At 43.2% G+C, this 17,422-nt stretch overlaps 1 protein-coding gene across 2 annotated transcripts in view; it reads left to right on the top strand.

The window, feature by feature from the left end:
- Irak3 (interleukin 1 receptor associated kinase 3) overlaps positions 1-17,422 on the top strand; it is a 54,585-nt gene that overhangs the window by 27,689 nt on the left and 9,474 nt on the right. For both annotated transcript variants that reach the window (XM_028759078.1, XM_028759079.1), the window contains exons 7-8: positions 5,314-5,428; positions 6,721-6,839. In XM_028759078.1, the coding sequence (XP_028614911.1) occupies positions 5,314-5,428; positions 6,721-6,839 (234 nt within the window). The remainder of the gene's footprint in view (positions 1-5,313; positions 5,429-6,720; positions 6,840-17,422) is intronic.

Genomic DNA, 17,422 nt, shown 5'->3' with positions numbered 1-17,422 from the left:
CTTGGAGGTGTTTTACGAGTGTGCAAGAACATTGGGTTCTTGAGAGCATGTTTGGTGGTTCTAGCAGGGGAGCACAGCTACTCATATACTCTTGACCTGCGCTCCATTATTCTGGGATCTTTGACACAGAGCGGTACAGAGGAAGGGGATACCTGTTGGACCCAAAGATCCAAAACCGGGGGACTCGCTCCTGCAGAAACACTCAGGGACAGAAGATTCGATGCAATAACAAGAGGTTTAATGATAACCAGTGCACTGTGGTTCCCTTGCACGCAAGCAAGAGGAACCCCGAGCCAAAGCCAAGAGCAGTTTTTATACAGAGTTCATGAGGGCAACCACAAACACTGACGTTAAGGGCCCAGCTTCCTGATTACCTCTTATCTTGGGCCCTTCCCCTGGAATGTGTGTGTAAGTCTTTGGAATGTGCTTCTCCCAGGATGTGTCCTGGTGCAGTTAACTTTTGAGTTTAAACTGAAACCTGAGATTCTTTCAATTTTAAGTTTAAACTGAGACCTGAAATTCTTACACACCCACCTAGCCTGCCAGATCAACTGGATTAACCCTGTTAATCAATGAAGAGACAGATGTCCTAGCTAGATTCCACCCCCCCACACACCCCCACACACAATTGGTTTCTTAGTTTTCTCCTTTCAGGTAACAGGTAACATAGTACACGGTTTGCCTGCTGTTCTGTTCCTCACTGACCTGCCTTCTGTTGAGAGGCTTAACTCTCTAATCTTTCTTGACTCAAGAATGCAGTAACAACCCTACTATCTTAAAAGAAAAAAGTCATTGCCAAGGCTAGTGTTGAAGACATTTTGTTTTAGGACCTGTATGGCGTCAGATCTCTTATTTAAGTTTGTGATGTCAATCAAGTCATTTTTTCACATGTGGTGTAAGACAAATCCAGGTTCCCTCTTTTCTTGCATCTTTCCATAGTGTCAGTCATTGAAGAGATGTTTCTCTCCCCATGTGTATTTCTTTCCTCCTAGTCAGGGTTTTAGTTGAGGATGTACTTAAGGCTTGGCTGTTTTTGGACCCTCTGTTCTGTGGCTGATTCTCGGGACTGCTTTCTGCCAGTTTGAAGGGATTTGATTACCACCGCCTTGCAATGTTGTTTTGAGTTAGGGTTCTGCCTGCTCACATTACAGTTGACTGAGTCGTTCAGGCTTCATCCCGGTCTGAGGAATTCTATTGTAGCTAAAATACATTGTTGCAATTTTAGTAGATAACAATCTGTGGCTTACTTTGGGCAGTTTGAACAATTTGGCAGAATTATTGCTCTTTCCAGCTGTGTCTCTAATTCTCTTACCCCTGTAGTTTTAAGCATGTAGATTATTTATCTCCGTGGTTAAATTTGTTCCTTAATATTTTATTCTTTCTGATGCCTTGGTAACATAATTCTCACCATTTCTTATTCAGGTTGTGCTATCAAGAACATTAATCTTATATATTGATTTTGTATTGAAAGAAATTGGTGAATTTATCAGTTCTAGCCTTTTTAAAAAATTTGTTTTTGTTTTTGTGGAGACTTTCAGGTTTTCCACATAGGGGACCATGTAATGAGCAAACGGAGACAATTTCCCTTTTGCCTTTTCATCTTGGATACTTTTTCTTGTCTCCTTGCTCTAGCTAGGATTTATACTGAGTATGGGCCCCACATCTTGCTCCCTCTCCTGAGGGAAAATGTCTTTGTCATGATAAGTTATGCCTTTAGCTATGAGTTTATTGTGTTGTAGCATTTATTACATTGAGGCACGGAGTCTCCATAATTCATTGAGAGTTTCATCTTGAAGGGCTTTGAATCTTGATAAATGCATTTCCTGTATCTGTTGAGATGATTGTATGACTATTTAACTTCACATTGATAATGTGGTATATTATTGGTCATTTTTTGCATGTTGTGCCACTTTTGAATCCCAAGGGTAATTCTACTTTATCTGGGTATGTGATCTTATAAAAATAACATTTTACCTCTTTGAGATTTCATACAGTGTCTTGGGCTGTATTTACTTTCCTTTGCCCGTTTCTTCCAGGTCCACCCTCTCTCTACCTTTACCTCTCAACCCACCCAACTTTGAATACTTTTTTTTTAATCCATTAACACTCTTTTTGTTTGGTTCTTTTTTTGTTAGTTTGTTTGGTTGGTTTAATTTTCAGTCCAGGGTTTCTCTATGTAGCACTGGCTGTCCTAGAACTCGCTCTGTAGAGCAGAGAGATCCACCTGGCTCCATCCTTAGATGGCTGGGATTAGAGGTGTGCACCACCACTATCCAGCTAGAACTCTGTGTGTGTGTTTGTGTGTGTGTGTGTGTGTGTGTGTTTAGTCTTTCAGGAAGCCTCTATAGTAGTAGATTCTCATATGGCAACGTTGGAAAAGCCTTCTGTGTTAGTTATTTCTCCAAATATCCCCTCCATCCTGCCCTCCTAGCCTTTATCCAAATTTAACCCTTCCTTTTCCGTTATTCATTTTAGCCCTTTATACCACTGGATTCTATTATTTATTTAACGCATATGAGTACACTGTAGCTGTCTTCAGACACACCAGAAGAGGGCATGGATCCCATTACAGATGGTTGTGAGCCACCAAGTGGTTGCTGGGAATTGAACTTAGGACCTTTGGAAGAACAGTCAGTGCTCAACTGCTGAGCCATTGCTCCAGCTACTTTGTAGCTATTTGTATTTCTTTTTTGAGAGATTTCTCTCTTTCATTCCACAACATTTTTACACTTGACCTCAGCCCAAAGGCCAAGAAGTGATTCCACAACATTTTTAAACTGTGTTTACTTTTCTTTAGTTCTTTATGTATTCTAGATATTAATTCTCTGTCAGATGTATAGCTAGCAAATATTTTCTCCCGTTCTGTAGGATCGTGCAAAAATATGTATATGAACTAGAGCAAACCCTTGCCTGCTTTTCTTTTGAAATTTTGTGTCAATATCCTCACGTGATTGTATCAACTGTACTTGTGTACATAAGAGAGTATCTTTGTGTTTGAAGGAAGTTTGCTATAAAAGAAGCAAATAATAGACCTTTAGAAGTAGGACATTTTTTACCGCTTCATTGATTTTTATGCTCTCAAACATGCCCAAAACATAGTAGGCATTCAGATTATTTAACCGAACTTGAAAGAACAACATAAACCCCATTTGTCTCCGTTTAAGGACTAGGCCTGATTTCCAAAAGAGGGACCTAAGGCACCAGCTCCAGGAACAGACCCTAAACAAGGGTCATAAAATTTCCTCCCCAAAGAACAGCCTGGGGATAGCCACAAAAATGGGGAAATACCTTATCTCAGGATGAGCCTGTCTGTGTTGGGCAGCCCTATCTCATCTTATGTAAACATCCACGACCTAGGAATGCAGTCCACTGACCATCTGTGACCCCCTAGTACCCACCAATGAAATTTTAGATTACCCAATCGGGTTTTGTTTGTTTGTTTGTTTGTTTGTTTGTTTTTCAGAGTTCACCCTGTTCCCTACATGAAGGCCTGAGTGCCTTTTTCTGGGGTTCACATTTCAAAGAATGGTTGACCCCCACACCCCACATGCTGGTTGTTTCTGCAGAATAAGTGCATACTGTCTGAGTCTGGGGGGTCTTGCTTCAGCGATTTTAATATTGGCACATTTCACGTTTTATGGTTACCTGTGGTGTTAATACTTTAGTTCCTGCTGTGACAAGACACCTGATAAAAAGGACTTAAGGGGCTGACGGTTGTTTTGGCTCATGGTTTGAGAGGACAGTGCATCATGGCGAGAAGACAATGTGGTAGGATTGCAAGATAACTGATCTCATTGACTCCAGTCTGGAAGCACGGAGAGGTGGATCTTTGTGCTCAGCTTGCCTGGTTCTTTTCATTCATTTCTGGACCCAAGTCCATCAGACGGTGCTGACCAAGTGCTGTACTTTATTGAAGTTAGACAGTGAGGAGTGACAGTTAAGGGACTCTAGCCAGAAAACACCACTCTGGCTCTGATAGGCCTTGCCCTGTTCCCCCATTCCCTCCGCCTTGCTAAAAAACATTATGTTAGATTCCTAAGGCTAGCCACCCAGATCTATTTCTTCCTCCTACGGCTGACTACCAAGGTCCAGCTATCAAAGACTCCCTAGGGGGTGCCCTAATTAGCCTGTCCAATCAAAATTAAACGCCTCATCCTAACATGAGGTTTCTCCTTTTGCCCTTATGAACTGCCATTTGTCTATGAGCCACAGTCTGCCTCCTGTCTATCTCCATCCCCCAGACAAATACCCCTGTCCCCTCTCTCTGTCCCCTTCCCCTTCTCCCTCACTTTCTTTTTTTTTTTTTATTTTTTTTTTTTTTTTTTTTTTTGGTTTTTCAAGACAGAGTTTCTCTGTGTAGCCCTGGCTGTCCTGGAACTCACTCTGTAGACCAGGCTGGCCTTGAACTCAGAAATCCACCTGCCTCTGCCTCCCAAGTGCTGGGATTAAAGGTGTGCACCACCACCGCCCGGCTCTCCCTCACTTTCTGTCTCCTGTCTTTGTCTCTTATTCCCTGCCTTCTGTCTCTCTGAGACAAATAAATTTCCTTTGTGCTGAGAACTTGGTCTTGGGGTTTCTTGAGCCAACACCGGCCCCTTCCACTATCACTCGTGGACTATTCTGATCTTCATATAACAATGACATCCAAGGGATAGAGTTTATTTGGGCTAGTTGGTTAATAAATGATTAGCCCAGGAGCCTAAGATATGTACATTAATGTAGAAATCAGTGTCATATTTTTACAGATGGAGACACTATTGTGTGGATTGTAGATAACAACCCAAGCTTTGTACAGACATGGCTATCCCTTGCCTGCATGTAACTGGGGCTTAATCCAGCACCTGATGTAGTAATGCCCCAGTGACGGGGGGATAAAGGCAGTCTTCTCTAGTCCTGTGATTTCGTGTTTTTCCTTGCATTGCACAATTAATCAGATGGGTGTCCATTGCATAACCATTCTTTGTTTAACAAATAAAAATATGACACAGTTTCATATCAGTGAAAATGAATGAATATTGAATTGTGTTTTTATATGAACTTTTTGTATGACATTCTCAGTATCCCAGTGCTTAAGAAACCGACGTTTCCTTAAATTTTCTGCCTTGTATTTTAATATGTTATATTGATTTACATGCTGACAGTTGATTTAAAATGGTGGATGGAACTAGTAGTTGTTGTAACTCCCAAGGAAATGCTTTGTCTCTTGGCCGAACTTAGTTTCGTTAGAACTGTTCCTGTCCCTCCTGATCGAGTCTCTCGTCCATCTTCTGTTTGAGTGGAGAATCTGACGGTTTTAAACTTTTCTCCTTCAAGGTTCCGTCACCCCCACATACTAGAGCTGGCTGCATATTTCACAGAGACTGAGAAACTTTGTCTGGTTTATCCCTATATGAGCAACGGGACGCTTTTTGACAGGTTACAGTGCACAGTAAGTCTCGGGTACCGGTCCCTCAGGTCCTTTGGCTCACTAAAGCCCAGGGTGAAGGGGGGCTGTTAACACTGGAGGGAGCTGAGGGGTGAGATCTGAGCATGCGCATGGTGGGGGCGGTGTATTCATCAATGGTTCCTGGGGAAGCAAAGCCCCTCCCAGGAGATTGATTTCTTGCCCTTAGAAGGCTGCCTGAACATACGAGTTTCTGGGATCTGTTTAAGATTGACAAATGTGTGCATTTGAGTTTATATCCCCTATTCTCAGCTCCCGTGGCATGTGGTAATCAGGTGGGCACAGGGTTGGGGGCTCAAGCCCAGTGAGGTATGCATGCTAAGCAAGGATTCTCCTGCTGAGCTGTACGCCCAGGCCACTGGCCACAGTTTGCTTAACCTAATGTTAAAAATTGTTGGGTATTTCCCTAGAGCCGTGGTTCTCAACCTTCCTTCCCAGTGCTGTGACCCTTTACCACAGTTCCTCATGATGTGGTGATTCCACAACCGTACAATTATTTTTGTTGTTTCTTCATAACTGTAATTTCGCTACTGTTATAAATCGTGATGTAACTATCTGAGATACGTTATGTTTGATATGTGAACCCTATGGGCTTTGCAACCTGCAGGCTGAGAATCACTGCCCTAGAGCCATAGAGGAAAACCCATTTGGAATTAAAAATAGGTTGTAGCAAACTGAATTGTTGATTTGCCTCTCCTTCCATCTTGCCACCTACAGCTGTGGCTATTGTGTTTTATAAAAAGATAGAGGAGCCAGGGATATATTTGGTGGAGGCGTGGTATGGTGTGGGGGAAGGGGGTACCTCTGTGGACCCATGCTGAGGCATCCCTTCTCCCTGGGGGACCAGCCACAGATAGTATAGTATAGAATAGAGTTTATTTAGGGCATGCGGAGGGGAGCTGAGGAGGCAGAAACACAAAAAGTCAGAGAGAGAGAAAAAGTGAGAGAAAGAGAGGGAGAGAGAGAAAGAGGGAAAGGGAGAGGGAGGGGGGTAGCAGCAGGCCATGAGCACGTGGAGGGGGGAGGGGAATGGGAAGAGAGGGTGAAGAGGGCAAAGGGCAAGAGCATGAGGAGCCAAGAAGAGAACAGGAGAGTGAGGAGGGGACAAGCAGTCCCTTTTATATTGAGCCAGGCTCACCTGGCTGTTGCCAGGTAACCGTGGGGCGGAGCCTAGAAGGAATATCAACAGTGGCTATGGAACCACGCGCCTGCAGAGTGAGTATATAGGTAATTTGCACTAAGAAAATACAACTAAGCCAACTTGCCTTGCTTTTTAGAATGGCACAGCCCCACTTTCCTGGAACCTTCGAATCAGTATATTGGTAGGAATAGCCAAAGCCATCCAATGCTTGCACAGTGCCCGGCCGTGCGCTATCATCTGTGGCAACATTTCCAGGTAAATGATCTGATAGCCTTAGGCTCCACCTAAATCCTTGTCAGCACCGCAGGTGAGTGTTCTTTTCTGCCAGTCCTCTTCCTGGAAGACTTATGAGTGTAATAAGCCCTGTCACCTAAGTACTACAATTCTTACATTTCTTTTTCCTCAATGAGAACGTGTTCAGCAGATTTCTAGAAACCATGTTTATATCTCCAAGGGGAGAGTTATATTATCTTTATGAACTACTAATGAATAATTTTGTGTATTGTATTAATCATACTGGATAGCCAGATGTGCAATTGAACCTATGTTGATCTCCACACCTGACCTCTTAAGCTTAAGTGGGTTTTTTTAAAGATTTAATTAATTAATTAATTAATTAATTAATTAATTAATTTATATGAGTACACTGTAGCTGTCTTCAGACACACCAGAAGAGAGCATCAGATCCCATTACAGATGGTTGTGAGCCACCATGTGGTTGCTGGAAATTGAACTCAGGACCCCCGGAAGAGCAGCCAGTGCTCTTAACCACTGAGCCATCTCTCCAGTCCCTTTAAGCTCAAGTTTAACAAAAGGATACACAATGTATACGGGGATTTCCCGGAGGACAACAGCAGTGAATTGAAGTTTTTGATCCTTGACTCACTAGAGTCTTACTTGTTACAGTGAGGCTGCCTCCTCATGCCCTCTTGGCCTATCTGCTTGTCAGTCTGTGAGAAGCCAACATGGATCCAATAATCCAATGTGGACTGTTACATCTGAGACATGAGAAAATCAGAAGCAGTATTTTCTATCCTTTGTCTCTAATTAAACGTGTGTGCATGTGCATGCACACTTGTGAACATGTATACACACACACACACATACATATACACACATTCAGAGTGGACTCCCGCAGCAAAGTCCCCTGATTATTTTCTCCTTGTGTTCCTTATGTTGAACTCATCCAGAAGGCCCAGACCACACACACCTTTACTGAATGCCCTGTGGGGCAGCTGTGTTTGCAGGCTGCTGCCTCTCCCTAGTATCCTGAAGGTTTTTAGTGCACCTTTACCATGAGCCGAAGAGGAGTGGATGGCTCACTTTTTCTGGAGAAATGAACATGAAACACGAGAAGTGTAGGTTTCTCCTTAGTCCTGGGGAAGTTGGAAGAACAGCTCAGAGATGCCTGTTTCTGCTGTAGTGTGGAACTACTGCAGTTGTCAGAGGCTTCTCAGAGTCTGAGCAGAATCAAAGGACCCTCACAGGACCTGGCTACAGAGGATCGTGATGGGCCCAGGGGTCGGGGGATCACCAGTGGGGTCCATCCAATACGATTGGGGAGCACCCCCACCTAAAACCATGTCTCCTGCATCCAGATTATTATCACTAAGGAATACAGTAGCTACTCAAATATTTGCTTTATTTACCAAGGGAGAGGAGTGTTGGATTCTTGCCATGTGTCTTTCTTCTTCTGGCTTAAAGTGAGCACTAGTTTATATGACTCTCACGTGGTAAAACATTAATATTTGTTTCCCTTTCTGTGGTTCATTTCATCAGTTCCCTTTCTTGAAAACATTTGCAGAACAGACAGGAGAGCATTTCTCGATAAGAGAGAGAAACAAGGGCATCCATAAACTGGGGCAAAGGATGCATCGGGCTGGGGAGGGCAATAGGTGCAAGCCCACCCACTTCCTGAGGCGCTAGGTAACACTAGGTGAGGTAACTAGGAAGCACCTATCCAGCGCCTCTTACATCCTGTGAGACAGTCAGGACAATTTAATGAGACTCTGTGTCAGGATTAAGTAAAAAAGAAGGCTAGAGGTACAACTTAGGCACGTGTGAGGCGGTGTGCTCAACTTCTAGTACAGATAAAAATAAAAGGAACCAAATATACGGGTAAAGAAAAAGAAGGAGGAGAGGTTGTTGGGATACTGGCGCTATTGTGGCTCTAACTGATTTCGGGGAAAATCTTCTGAAGCTGCCATGGCTTTTCAAAGACACCAAAAAATAGGGCAGGGCATACAGTTCGTGTGCTGTGCCTAGTCGTGGAGCAGGGCTTTAACCAGAGTGCAGCATCTTCCTTCTTCCATGCTCAGTACGAGATGGGGACTCAGATGTGTGAGCCATCTTCAGCTAGCCCTTCACGCTAGGGAGCCATAGCTAGTCTGGGAATGGGGCAGCAATGATGGGAACACAGAACACAGCTACAGAGGACAGAGTCAGCCCGAGAGAGTTCTGAAAGAAGAGAGCCGGGAGTGTCTCTTCAAAACCATTCTCCTGTGTTCTCCTACCTCCTAGCTCAGGGTTCCGTGGTGTGTAAATCAGGAAGACCTGAGGAACCAGAGCTTCCTTTTAAACTGTGACTCAAGGGGAACTGGCACAGTTTCTCTAAGCCTCAGTTGTTGTCTCTCTTTTAAAAAGGCTAAAAGATAGACCAATAACTTCATTTCTTAAGGTTAAACGGCTTAAGGTGTCTCTGTGCTGAGGAGAGCACACTCTCGGCCAGTGCTACCTCCTGTGGTACTTAGTCCAGACGTGTTGGCTATGGCAGAGGCTGAGATGCAAGGGACAGTAAGTGTTCTTGCTCACCACTCCCCCAGGCACGTCACGGTGGGCTCATGCGTCGAAAACCTGAAAACCCATCCTGCGAACGACCTCTGACTTTAAAAGAGTCGCTCGTGTCATAGGGTGTGCTCGTGGAACATCGGTGGGAGTCAAATTCTTTTTTGATCAAAATCTGTTGTGTGCAAAGTTCAATGGAGACCACAGTAGGCCAAACGCAGAAAATAGATGTCACATTAACATATACCCAGTGTGTGGCTGGGCTGAATCAGAGTTGGAGGTGGAGAAGCCCAAGCCAAGACCTAGAGAAAGTGTGTGTGGGTTTTTGTTTATGTTTTGTTTTGTTTTAGTAAATTTGTTCAAGAGGGTCAAAGCAAAGAACGTTTGCTTTGTACTGCCTTGCGTACAGCAGAAGCAAAGGAAGGAAGGAGAAAGAAGGTCGGCTTGTTGGCTGGAGAACAGATGGAGTTTGGAAATAAGCTAAATTGAGGTGACCAGGATGGAGAACATGACGGTCAAGGGCTTGAGAGGTGACTAGGTTGGAGAACTAGGTTTGATAAGTAAACTCAAGGAAGAGACTTGAGCTTGTCTTGAGGGCGCCGTGGGAGTAGAAAGATTCTGTCGTCTCTGTTTCTAAGGCAATAATAGCCCAGGTACTTACCTCGCTATGCTAAATTTAAAGCTAATAGCCCAGCTAGACAGAATCTCGGGGATAAGCATGCAGAAGCTGATAGATAACAAACCAATCAGAGAGCAGAATGTAACGGAGAAGGAAACGCTTGAGCTGGAAATATAGCAAATCGCTTATTTACTTTATAGTCAAGGGAAGGGCTCGTGACTGCACCCTGTCTGGTTGTTATGGTTTCAATTTTATGTGTATCTGAAAGAACCTAGCATGGTGGCTCATCCTAGCACTTTCGAGGCTAGGCAGGAACATTGCCGTGAGTTTGAGGCCATTATGTATTGCTGGGCTGTCTCGACCAGCCAGCTTCTGAATAATGACGCAGAGACTTTATCAATCTTAGGCCTTACAGCTTAGACGTGTTCCCAGCTAGCTCCAATAACTCAATAACCCAATTATTCTAATCTACACCTGCCACATGGCCGGTTACCTTTCCATCAGTCCCTGCATCTGTTTCTTCCTCCGTGTCTGGCTGGTGACTCGCCTGTGCCTGCTTCTTTCCCAGAGTTCTTATCTCTACCGGAAGTCCTGCCTTTCCTTTCCTGCTCTATGATAGGTCATCAGCTCTTTACTGAACCAATCAGAAGGTGATGGAGAAGAGAGTTTATGAAAGAATGAGACAGCTGATGCTTCCTAAAAGTGATAGCCTGTTCTCCACTCTCTGCTGGTACAGAAATCAACATTTAAATAATACAAAGACAACCTGTACACAGAAGACACAAAGATTATCCCAACAGGTATGAGATGTAGAATGAGATCTTCCCCTCCCTCCCAAGAAAATCTCTCTCAAGGGCTCCTATATTGAAAGTATGACGGCCTCTACGATGGTCCTATGAGTGGTGTTGGGACATTTAGGAAGCGTGACTCTGGTATAGGAAGTAGGTGACTGGGACCATCTCCATGAAGCGATATTAGGACCCTGGACCTTGCTGCTGGTCTTTGCTTCTCAGCCAACACGGGGAGGATAGACCTCTTCTGCTTTCACACAATGATGTATGTTCCTGCCACAGGCCCAAAGTAATGGGACCAACCAATCGTGGATTGAAACCACGAGTCTTTCACTCTTTTTAAGTTGTTTCCCTCGAGTATTTTGTGAGTGAGGGAAAGCTGATGACCATGACGGATTTCCCAGGGTCTGAGGATTCTAATGCAGCCAGTCCATAGACTGCACCTGCAGGGTTCTCTGCCACCTTCCCAGCCCGCAGAAGAATGATCTGCAGGAGGCCAGGAGGCAAGAAGGCAGTTCAGTTCTACATGACTAGGCTGTGTTGGTTCAAGCTTCAGGCGGCTGACCCTGAGTAGTTTATTTTAGGCATCTCTAAGCAAGGCACAGTTTGATGAAACTGTTCCTGGTGATAACTAACTCGATCTTGTGTGTGCAATAAAACATATATAAGTCTGCTTGAAGAACTCGAGGCACAGTGTAAGCTAACTAAAGATTGGACATGGATAGCTACATGGAAATGCTTTGCCAAGTTCATGTCATACCCATTAAGATGAGTTCTGTAGATAGACTGAAAGGCAAACTTATGATAAAGGTCTCGGAGGGAGGGTCTGGTGTGGTCTCAGGGCACAAAGATAGTGCAAAGGTCACAGGTTATTAGCCACACCAGCTCCCAGCCTTCTGGGTGGATAATGGGATGCATGTCTTCCTTTGAAAGAACAACCCTGTGTGTATACCATTCCAGGTTGCCTGAGATCCGATCTGTGAGCATAAGGGTCTCTGTGCCTCCTACATGCACACACACACACACACATAAACACAGACGTGGACATACAAATACATACACATACTCACACACTCACACATACACACATACATACACACAAACACAAACACACACACATACACAAACACACATACACCCATATATACACACATACACAAATATACACACACACACCAATCATACACACACATAAGCACAGACATGTACATACAAATACACACACATATACACTTACACACACATACACACATAGACATATAATACACACACGTACACAAACACATATACACACATACACAATCACACATACACCAGTATACACACACACACACATACACACACACACACACACACACACACATATACACACACACACACACACAAGCACGTGTCTAAAAACAGAATCCCAGGGCTGTGGATGTGTACTTAGGAATCATGCTTTCACGTGGTTTCATCGCAGTCCCTGCCTGCTCCAGCACTAACCAAGCCCCTTCAGAGCCTCAGCCTTTCTTTTTGCTGAGTTGCCAGCAAAGGTATTTGTTAGTGCCAGTTTCAGCCACAGGCAACCATCTCCCTCTTGCTTGGTGATATGCACATCTGTTACCTAGGAATTGGAAGGAGATCAACAAACATCTGTTAGATGATAACAGCATCTGTCTGTAGGAGTTCCGGCCAAATGTGAGTTGTCTGGGTCGCCTTCCTGCATCTCTGAGGAGACCCCTTCCCTTCACTTCTGTGTTTGCCATGCAGTTTGAAAAGTCACAATTAGGAAAGACAGCTCCTAGCAAGGGAGCCATATGTATTCTTGACAATTGGCTCGAAGATCTATGTTGATCAGAATCATTTTCCATGAGAAACTCAGCTGCATTTTTTGCCAGAACAATCTTTGTTTACTTTTCTGTACTGAACTGCAGACTAATGGACCACAGACTTTATCAGAGACCGGTCGACCTTAATTAATATTGGTAGCATGAAGCAATCTGGTGTAAAAGTGAGATTAGCTTTAAAAAAAAAAAAGCCAAACCTAAGTACCATGTAGTACACAATTATAAAATTGTAGTACTGTAGCTGGGCGGTGGTGGCGCACGCCTTTAATCACAAATCCCAGCACTTGGGAGGCAGAGGCAGGCAGATTTCTGAGTTCGAGGCCAGCCTGGTCTACAGAGTTCCAGGACAGCCAGGGCTACACAGAGAAACCTTGTCTCGAAAAACAAAAACAACAACAACAAAAAATTGTAGAACTGTAAATTTAAAAAATATATATATTAAAAGTGAGGTCCACCAAAATGTCATCAAGCTTTATTGCTGTGGTTTAGATTTGTAATGACTATAATTTGCTTTCATTTTATCTTTAAAAAACACGCTTTAAGTTTAAGATTAAGAAAAATAAATGTTATGTTTTCTTTCATATGTTAAATCTATATTTTAAAAAGACATGAAAATGGAAGGAAGACTTTTAGGGAGAGGAAATAAACTAGGGCACTGGAGGGGCTGGCAATTGAGGCGACTGAAGTAGACCTCACGTGCATACAGGAAAATTTTGTAAGGAAACCTGGTCTGTCATACACATAATACATTCTAATAAAAACAAATGACCCAACTTCAAAAATGTTTCAGAATTATCTTACTCTCTAGAAGTAAAAATAAGGTTTATGCTGGATGTGATGGTGCATGCCTTTAATCCTAGGAACTAGGAGGCAGGAGGATCTCTGTGAGTCCAAGCTCAGGCTGGTTGCACCTTGTGCCAGCCAGGGCTGCATAATGAGAACTTGTCTCAAATATAAATAAATAAATAAATAAATAAATAAATGACAAAACCCCTAACAGTCTGTCATCAGAGCCGCTCTCTCTCAAACTAACTAACTTGAAGAAATTCCATTATCTCTAATGGGTTCTATTATTAAAAGCTTCAGTATCTTATACCTTTATGACTTTTAAAGATAAAGACAGAACTTGAAGTCTAGACAAGTCATAGAGGTCTGAGTAAATTATACATGTACGTAAAAGATAATATGATTATGTATCATCAATAGCATTATATGATCATATATATTGTATATGATTGTATCATATAGTATACATTTATAATATATATTATAATATATGATTATATATCTACTATCGTTATATATTATACACAATAATATATATGATTCTACACATTTAGAGATTATATATCTATGATTTTTAATTTCTAAGGTCAAAGTTCAATAAGGTGCTACCAAACTTCTTCTTAGATCTATAGCATTCTCTTATGTTACTTATCTGCCCTTGGTAAAAGTTAAAGTAAGGATTTAAAAGAACAAATATATACTTCTAACCAGAATGCATTTAAAAGCATTTGGGTTTTGCCCAAGCTTTACATAAATATTACACAGAAATTGAAAGTACTAGACTGGTATAATTGACCTCCTGGGTGTTTTAATAACTATTCTTGGAGGCCTGTAATGCAGATAGAGAAATTAAAAGAGAATATATTTTGACTTTTCAAGTCAATGAAGTCCCAGGAGACTGTGGATCATCTCTCAAAATGTCCTGACTCCTACCTCTGGGTCATTTGTCTTGTTCATGTAGGCCATGGAAATGTCCCTGGGTAGGCTCTCACCGATGTCCATGGTACCGAGGGGAGGGCCAGCACAGAGGAATGTCCTTAGTGCTCCCAAAGAAGCCATGAGCAAACAGCCTTTGACTAGCTCCCACCTGATTGCAACACCTGATAAAAGGAATATTGGAAGAGTCAGAGGTGGCTCCCAAGCCTGAGAGACTTCTGAGGACCTTAACTCACATTTATAGGAAAAGAAAAAGTTAATTCTGGCCACCTGAATGGTCTTGAACACCATAAGTCACTGTTTAATGTCAAGACCTTCATTTAGCCTCCCCAACACCGCCCCCCCCCAAGAAGATCATGAAGTCAATACTCAGTAGCAGCCTGGGGTCTGGCTCCTTTTGTTTAAACGAAATGGAATTGTAGTGGGAGATATTTAAATCTCCAACCCAATTAGGATCGGTCAATGAAAACACAACTCAGTAATTATGAATACATTCTGTAAGCCTAGATTGGGCAGATACCCCTACACTACTCTGTTCCCCAGCTATGAGAGCCGTATAACTTGAGGGCTTTCCAGACCCTGTGTTTGTCCTTCTACCTCCTGCTTCCTAGTCATCCTCTGTCGCCCTCTCTCTCTTCCCTTCCCAGTCGTCATCGTCTCTGTTGTCTGTATCTCCATCGTCTTCCTCCTCCATTGTCTTCCTCCAGTCATCCTCCCCCCTGCTCTCTTCCCACCAACCTTTATATCTCCACCTCCCCTTCCTCTGCCCAATCACTGGCTCCAGCCTTTATTTTACAAATTAAGATGGGCAGAAGGTTCACTAGAAATCACCTGTGTAATGACTCACACCTCCTCTACTGCCCTTCACAAGAAAGGGGAATTAGTATCAAAATACAAGGCCGGGGCTCTCCACAGCATGGAATGCTGTTCGCACAGTCCTTGGAGAGAAATCAGGCATTACGGCGTAGCCAGTACCTAGGACATCCATCTTCAAGGGCTGATTGACACTCTCTGGCCATTTTCCACGTCCACGTCTAGTCCAGCCAAGCTGGCTTTCTGCTTTTTATTTCTTTCACTTTTTAAAACCATCTACAGTTGTTCTGTGCTCTGCTCATGAACCTGGAGATTGGGAAAGAAGAATGGTATGGTTTCATTTTCTTTCCAACCCTGGCTTGGTTTTCCCATTTTTGCATCATGAGGGATTCATACATGGAGAGGGTGGCACCTCTGCCCTACTGCTCACTGTGGTGCCACACTTAAGAGCGATTCGGAAATGTCCTCTTTCTACAGACTCTCCCCATACTTTTCTACAGTCTCTTTTTTGCCTCCACTTGTCACTGGCTAAGAGTGTGGCCTTCAGATCATGCATCTGTTCCCACACCTTTCTAGCATTTGATTTTGGGCAATTCCTTAGTCCCCAGTGCTTTCTCTCCTTCCTGTCTGGAACTGGAAAGGACACCAGGGCACTGCCTTCCAGATCTCTGAGGATGAAATGAGTCACTAAATGGTAAGACAGTCCAGGGCCTGGCAGAAGCTATCATTATATTCTACCCACGTGAGTCTCATGTTTCCAAATCCTAAGTACCCCCATCTGACTCACCTTCAACTCTGGCTTTCTGGGAGGATCCTGAACTCTATGAGAAGAGCTTGAAACATTTGTACATTGACTTAAAATCTTGTCACCAAGTCTTTAGGTCCACATACATGCACATGCATACACACACATGTGTATGAGCACATGTGCAGAAAAAAAGAGGGGGGAGGAGAGGTTCATTTTTTCTCCTTGTAATCAGCAGATTTTAATTTTCTGTTCATATAGCTGAATGAAAGGTTTTTTTCGCAGTTAATTGTTATAAATCAAAACAGCACCCAACATGGAAATAGGAAGTTGCATATTAGTCCTGGCTCTACTATTTAACCATTTTTTAAAAGAATAAGTCCAAGAAGCGGTGTGCTAGAGCAGCCATAAAAAATCATGGCTGCCAATAGCGAACGGAATGTTTTATCTCACACTCTGTCTTTGGTTGGTTAGTAATGACTTCCCAAGTACAGAAGGTAGAAAGACAATCCTGTCTGAGTGCTTTTGGAACTCAATTGATGATGTCTGTAGGTAATATGGGAGGATGCTGAACAAGGTTTGGGTCATATATTTACCGTTCCCATGCTCAGTAATCTAAAACTACTTGAAGGCTTCAAATCCCTTTGGAGAAATGACTACACGAATAGACGTTCGGTATCTCCTATAGGCTCACCATTATGTTATGTAAACAGTACAATCCATTAAATACCAAATGACATGTTGTAGGTGTCCAGTAGTAACTTAAAAGCAGGAGGCATGGGCTGGAGAGGTGGCTCAGGGGTTAAGAGCAATGACTGCTCTTCCAGAGGTCCTGAGTTCAATTTCCAGCACCCACATGGTGGCTCACAACCATTCTGTAATGTGATCTGATGCCCTCTTCTGGTGTGTCTGAAGACAGCGACAGTGTACTGGCGTATATTAAAAGAAAAAGACAGAGAGGTTCGGCGGAGACCTTCAGGGCAGCAGTGATTCTTGTGGCACATAGAGAATTTGGGTAAGAATAAGAGGAGGAGGAGGCCTTCTGAGTGAAGCAGCACAAAGGTCACCAGAGACAGCCGTGTGCAATTTATCCTATGCATTAGTAAATACGTATCCATGAAGGACTGGAGCTAGACTGCAGGTGGATTGTGGAGTTCAGCCTAAGCCAAGGACTTCAGATCTCATAAAACTCCTACAGAAACAGTTGTTAGTTCTTCACTAACCCCGAGTGTAGGTGTGATCATTATCATTTGTAGTTGAAATGAATTTCTAGGAGAAAAGCTAAGGCTTAGAAAAGCCAGCCACTAGCTTTGATGGGCCTGTCACATGACTTACCTGTCACATGACTTGCCTGTCACATGGCTACAGATGGGAAAGGGAAGGTGCCCTTCCATGTCTCTGTATTCCCAACAGCCATGCTCTTATTAGGGAATTTAAATGCCTGGGATTACCAGGGGTGAGTTGGCTTCATCAACAGATACAGAAATTGAGAGAGAGAGAGAGAGAGAGAGAGAGAGAGAGAGAGAGAGAGAGAG

This window comes from Grammomys surdaster, unplaced genomic scaffold, assembly GCF_004785775.1.
Source record: "Grammomys surdaster isolate TR1022 unplaced genomic scaffold, NIH_TR_1.0 126271, whole genome shotgun sequence".
NCBI classification, from domain to species: Eukaryota; Metazoa; Chordata; class Mammalia; order Rodentia; family Muridae; genus Grammomys; species Grammomys surdaster.
This window is presented reverse-complemented; position numbering and strand designations above follow the sequence as displayed.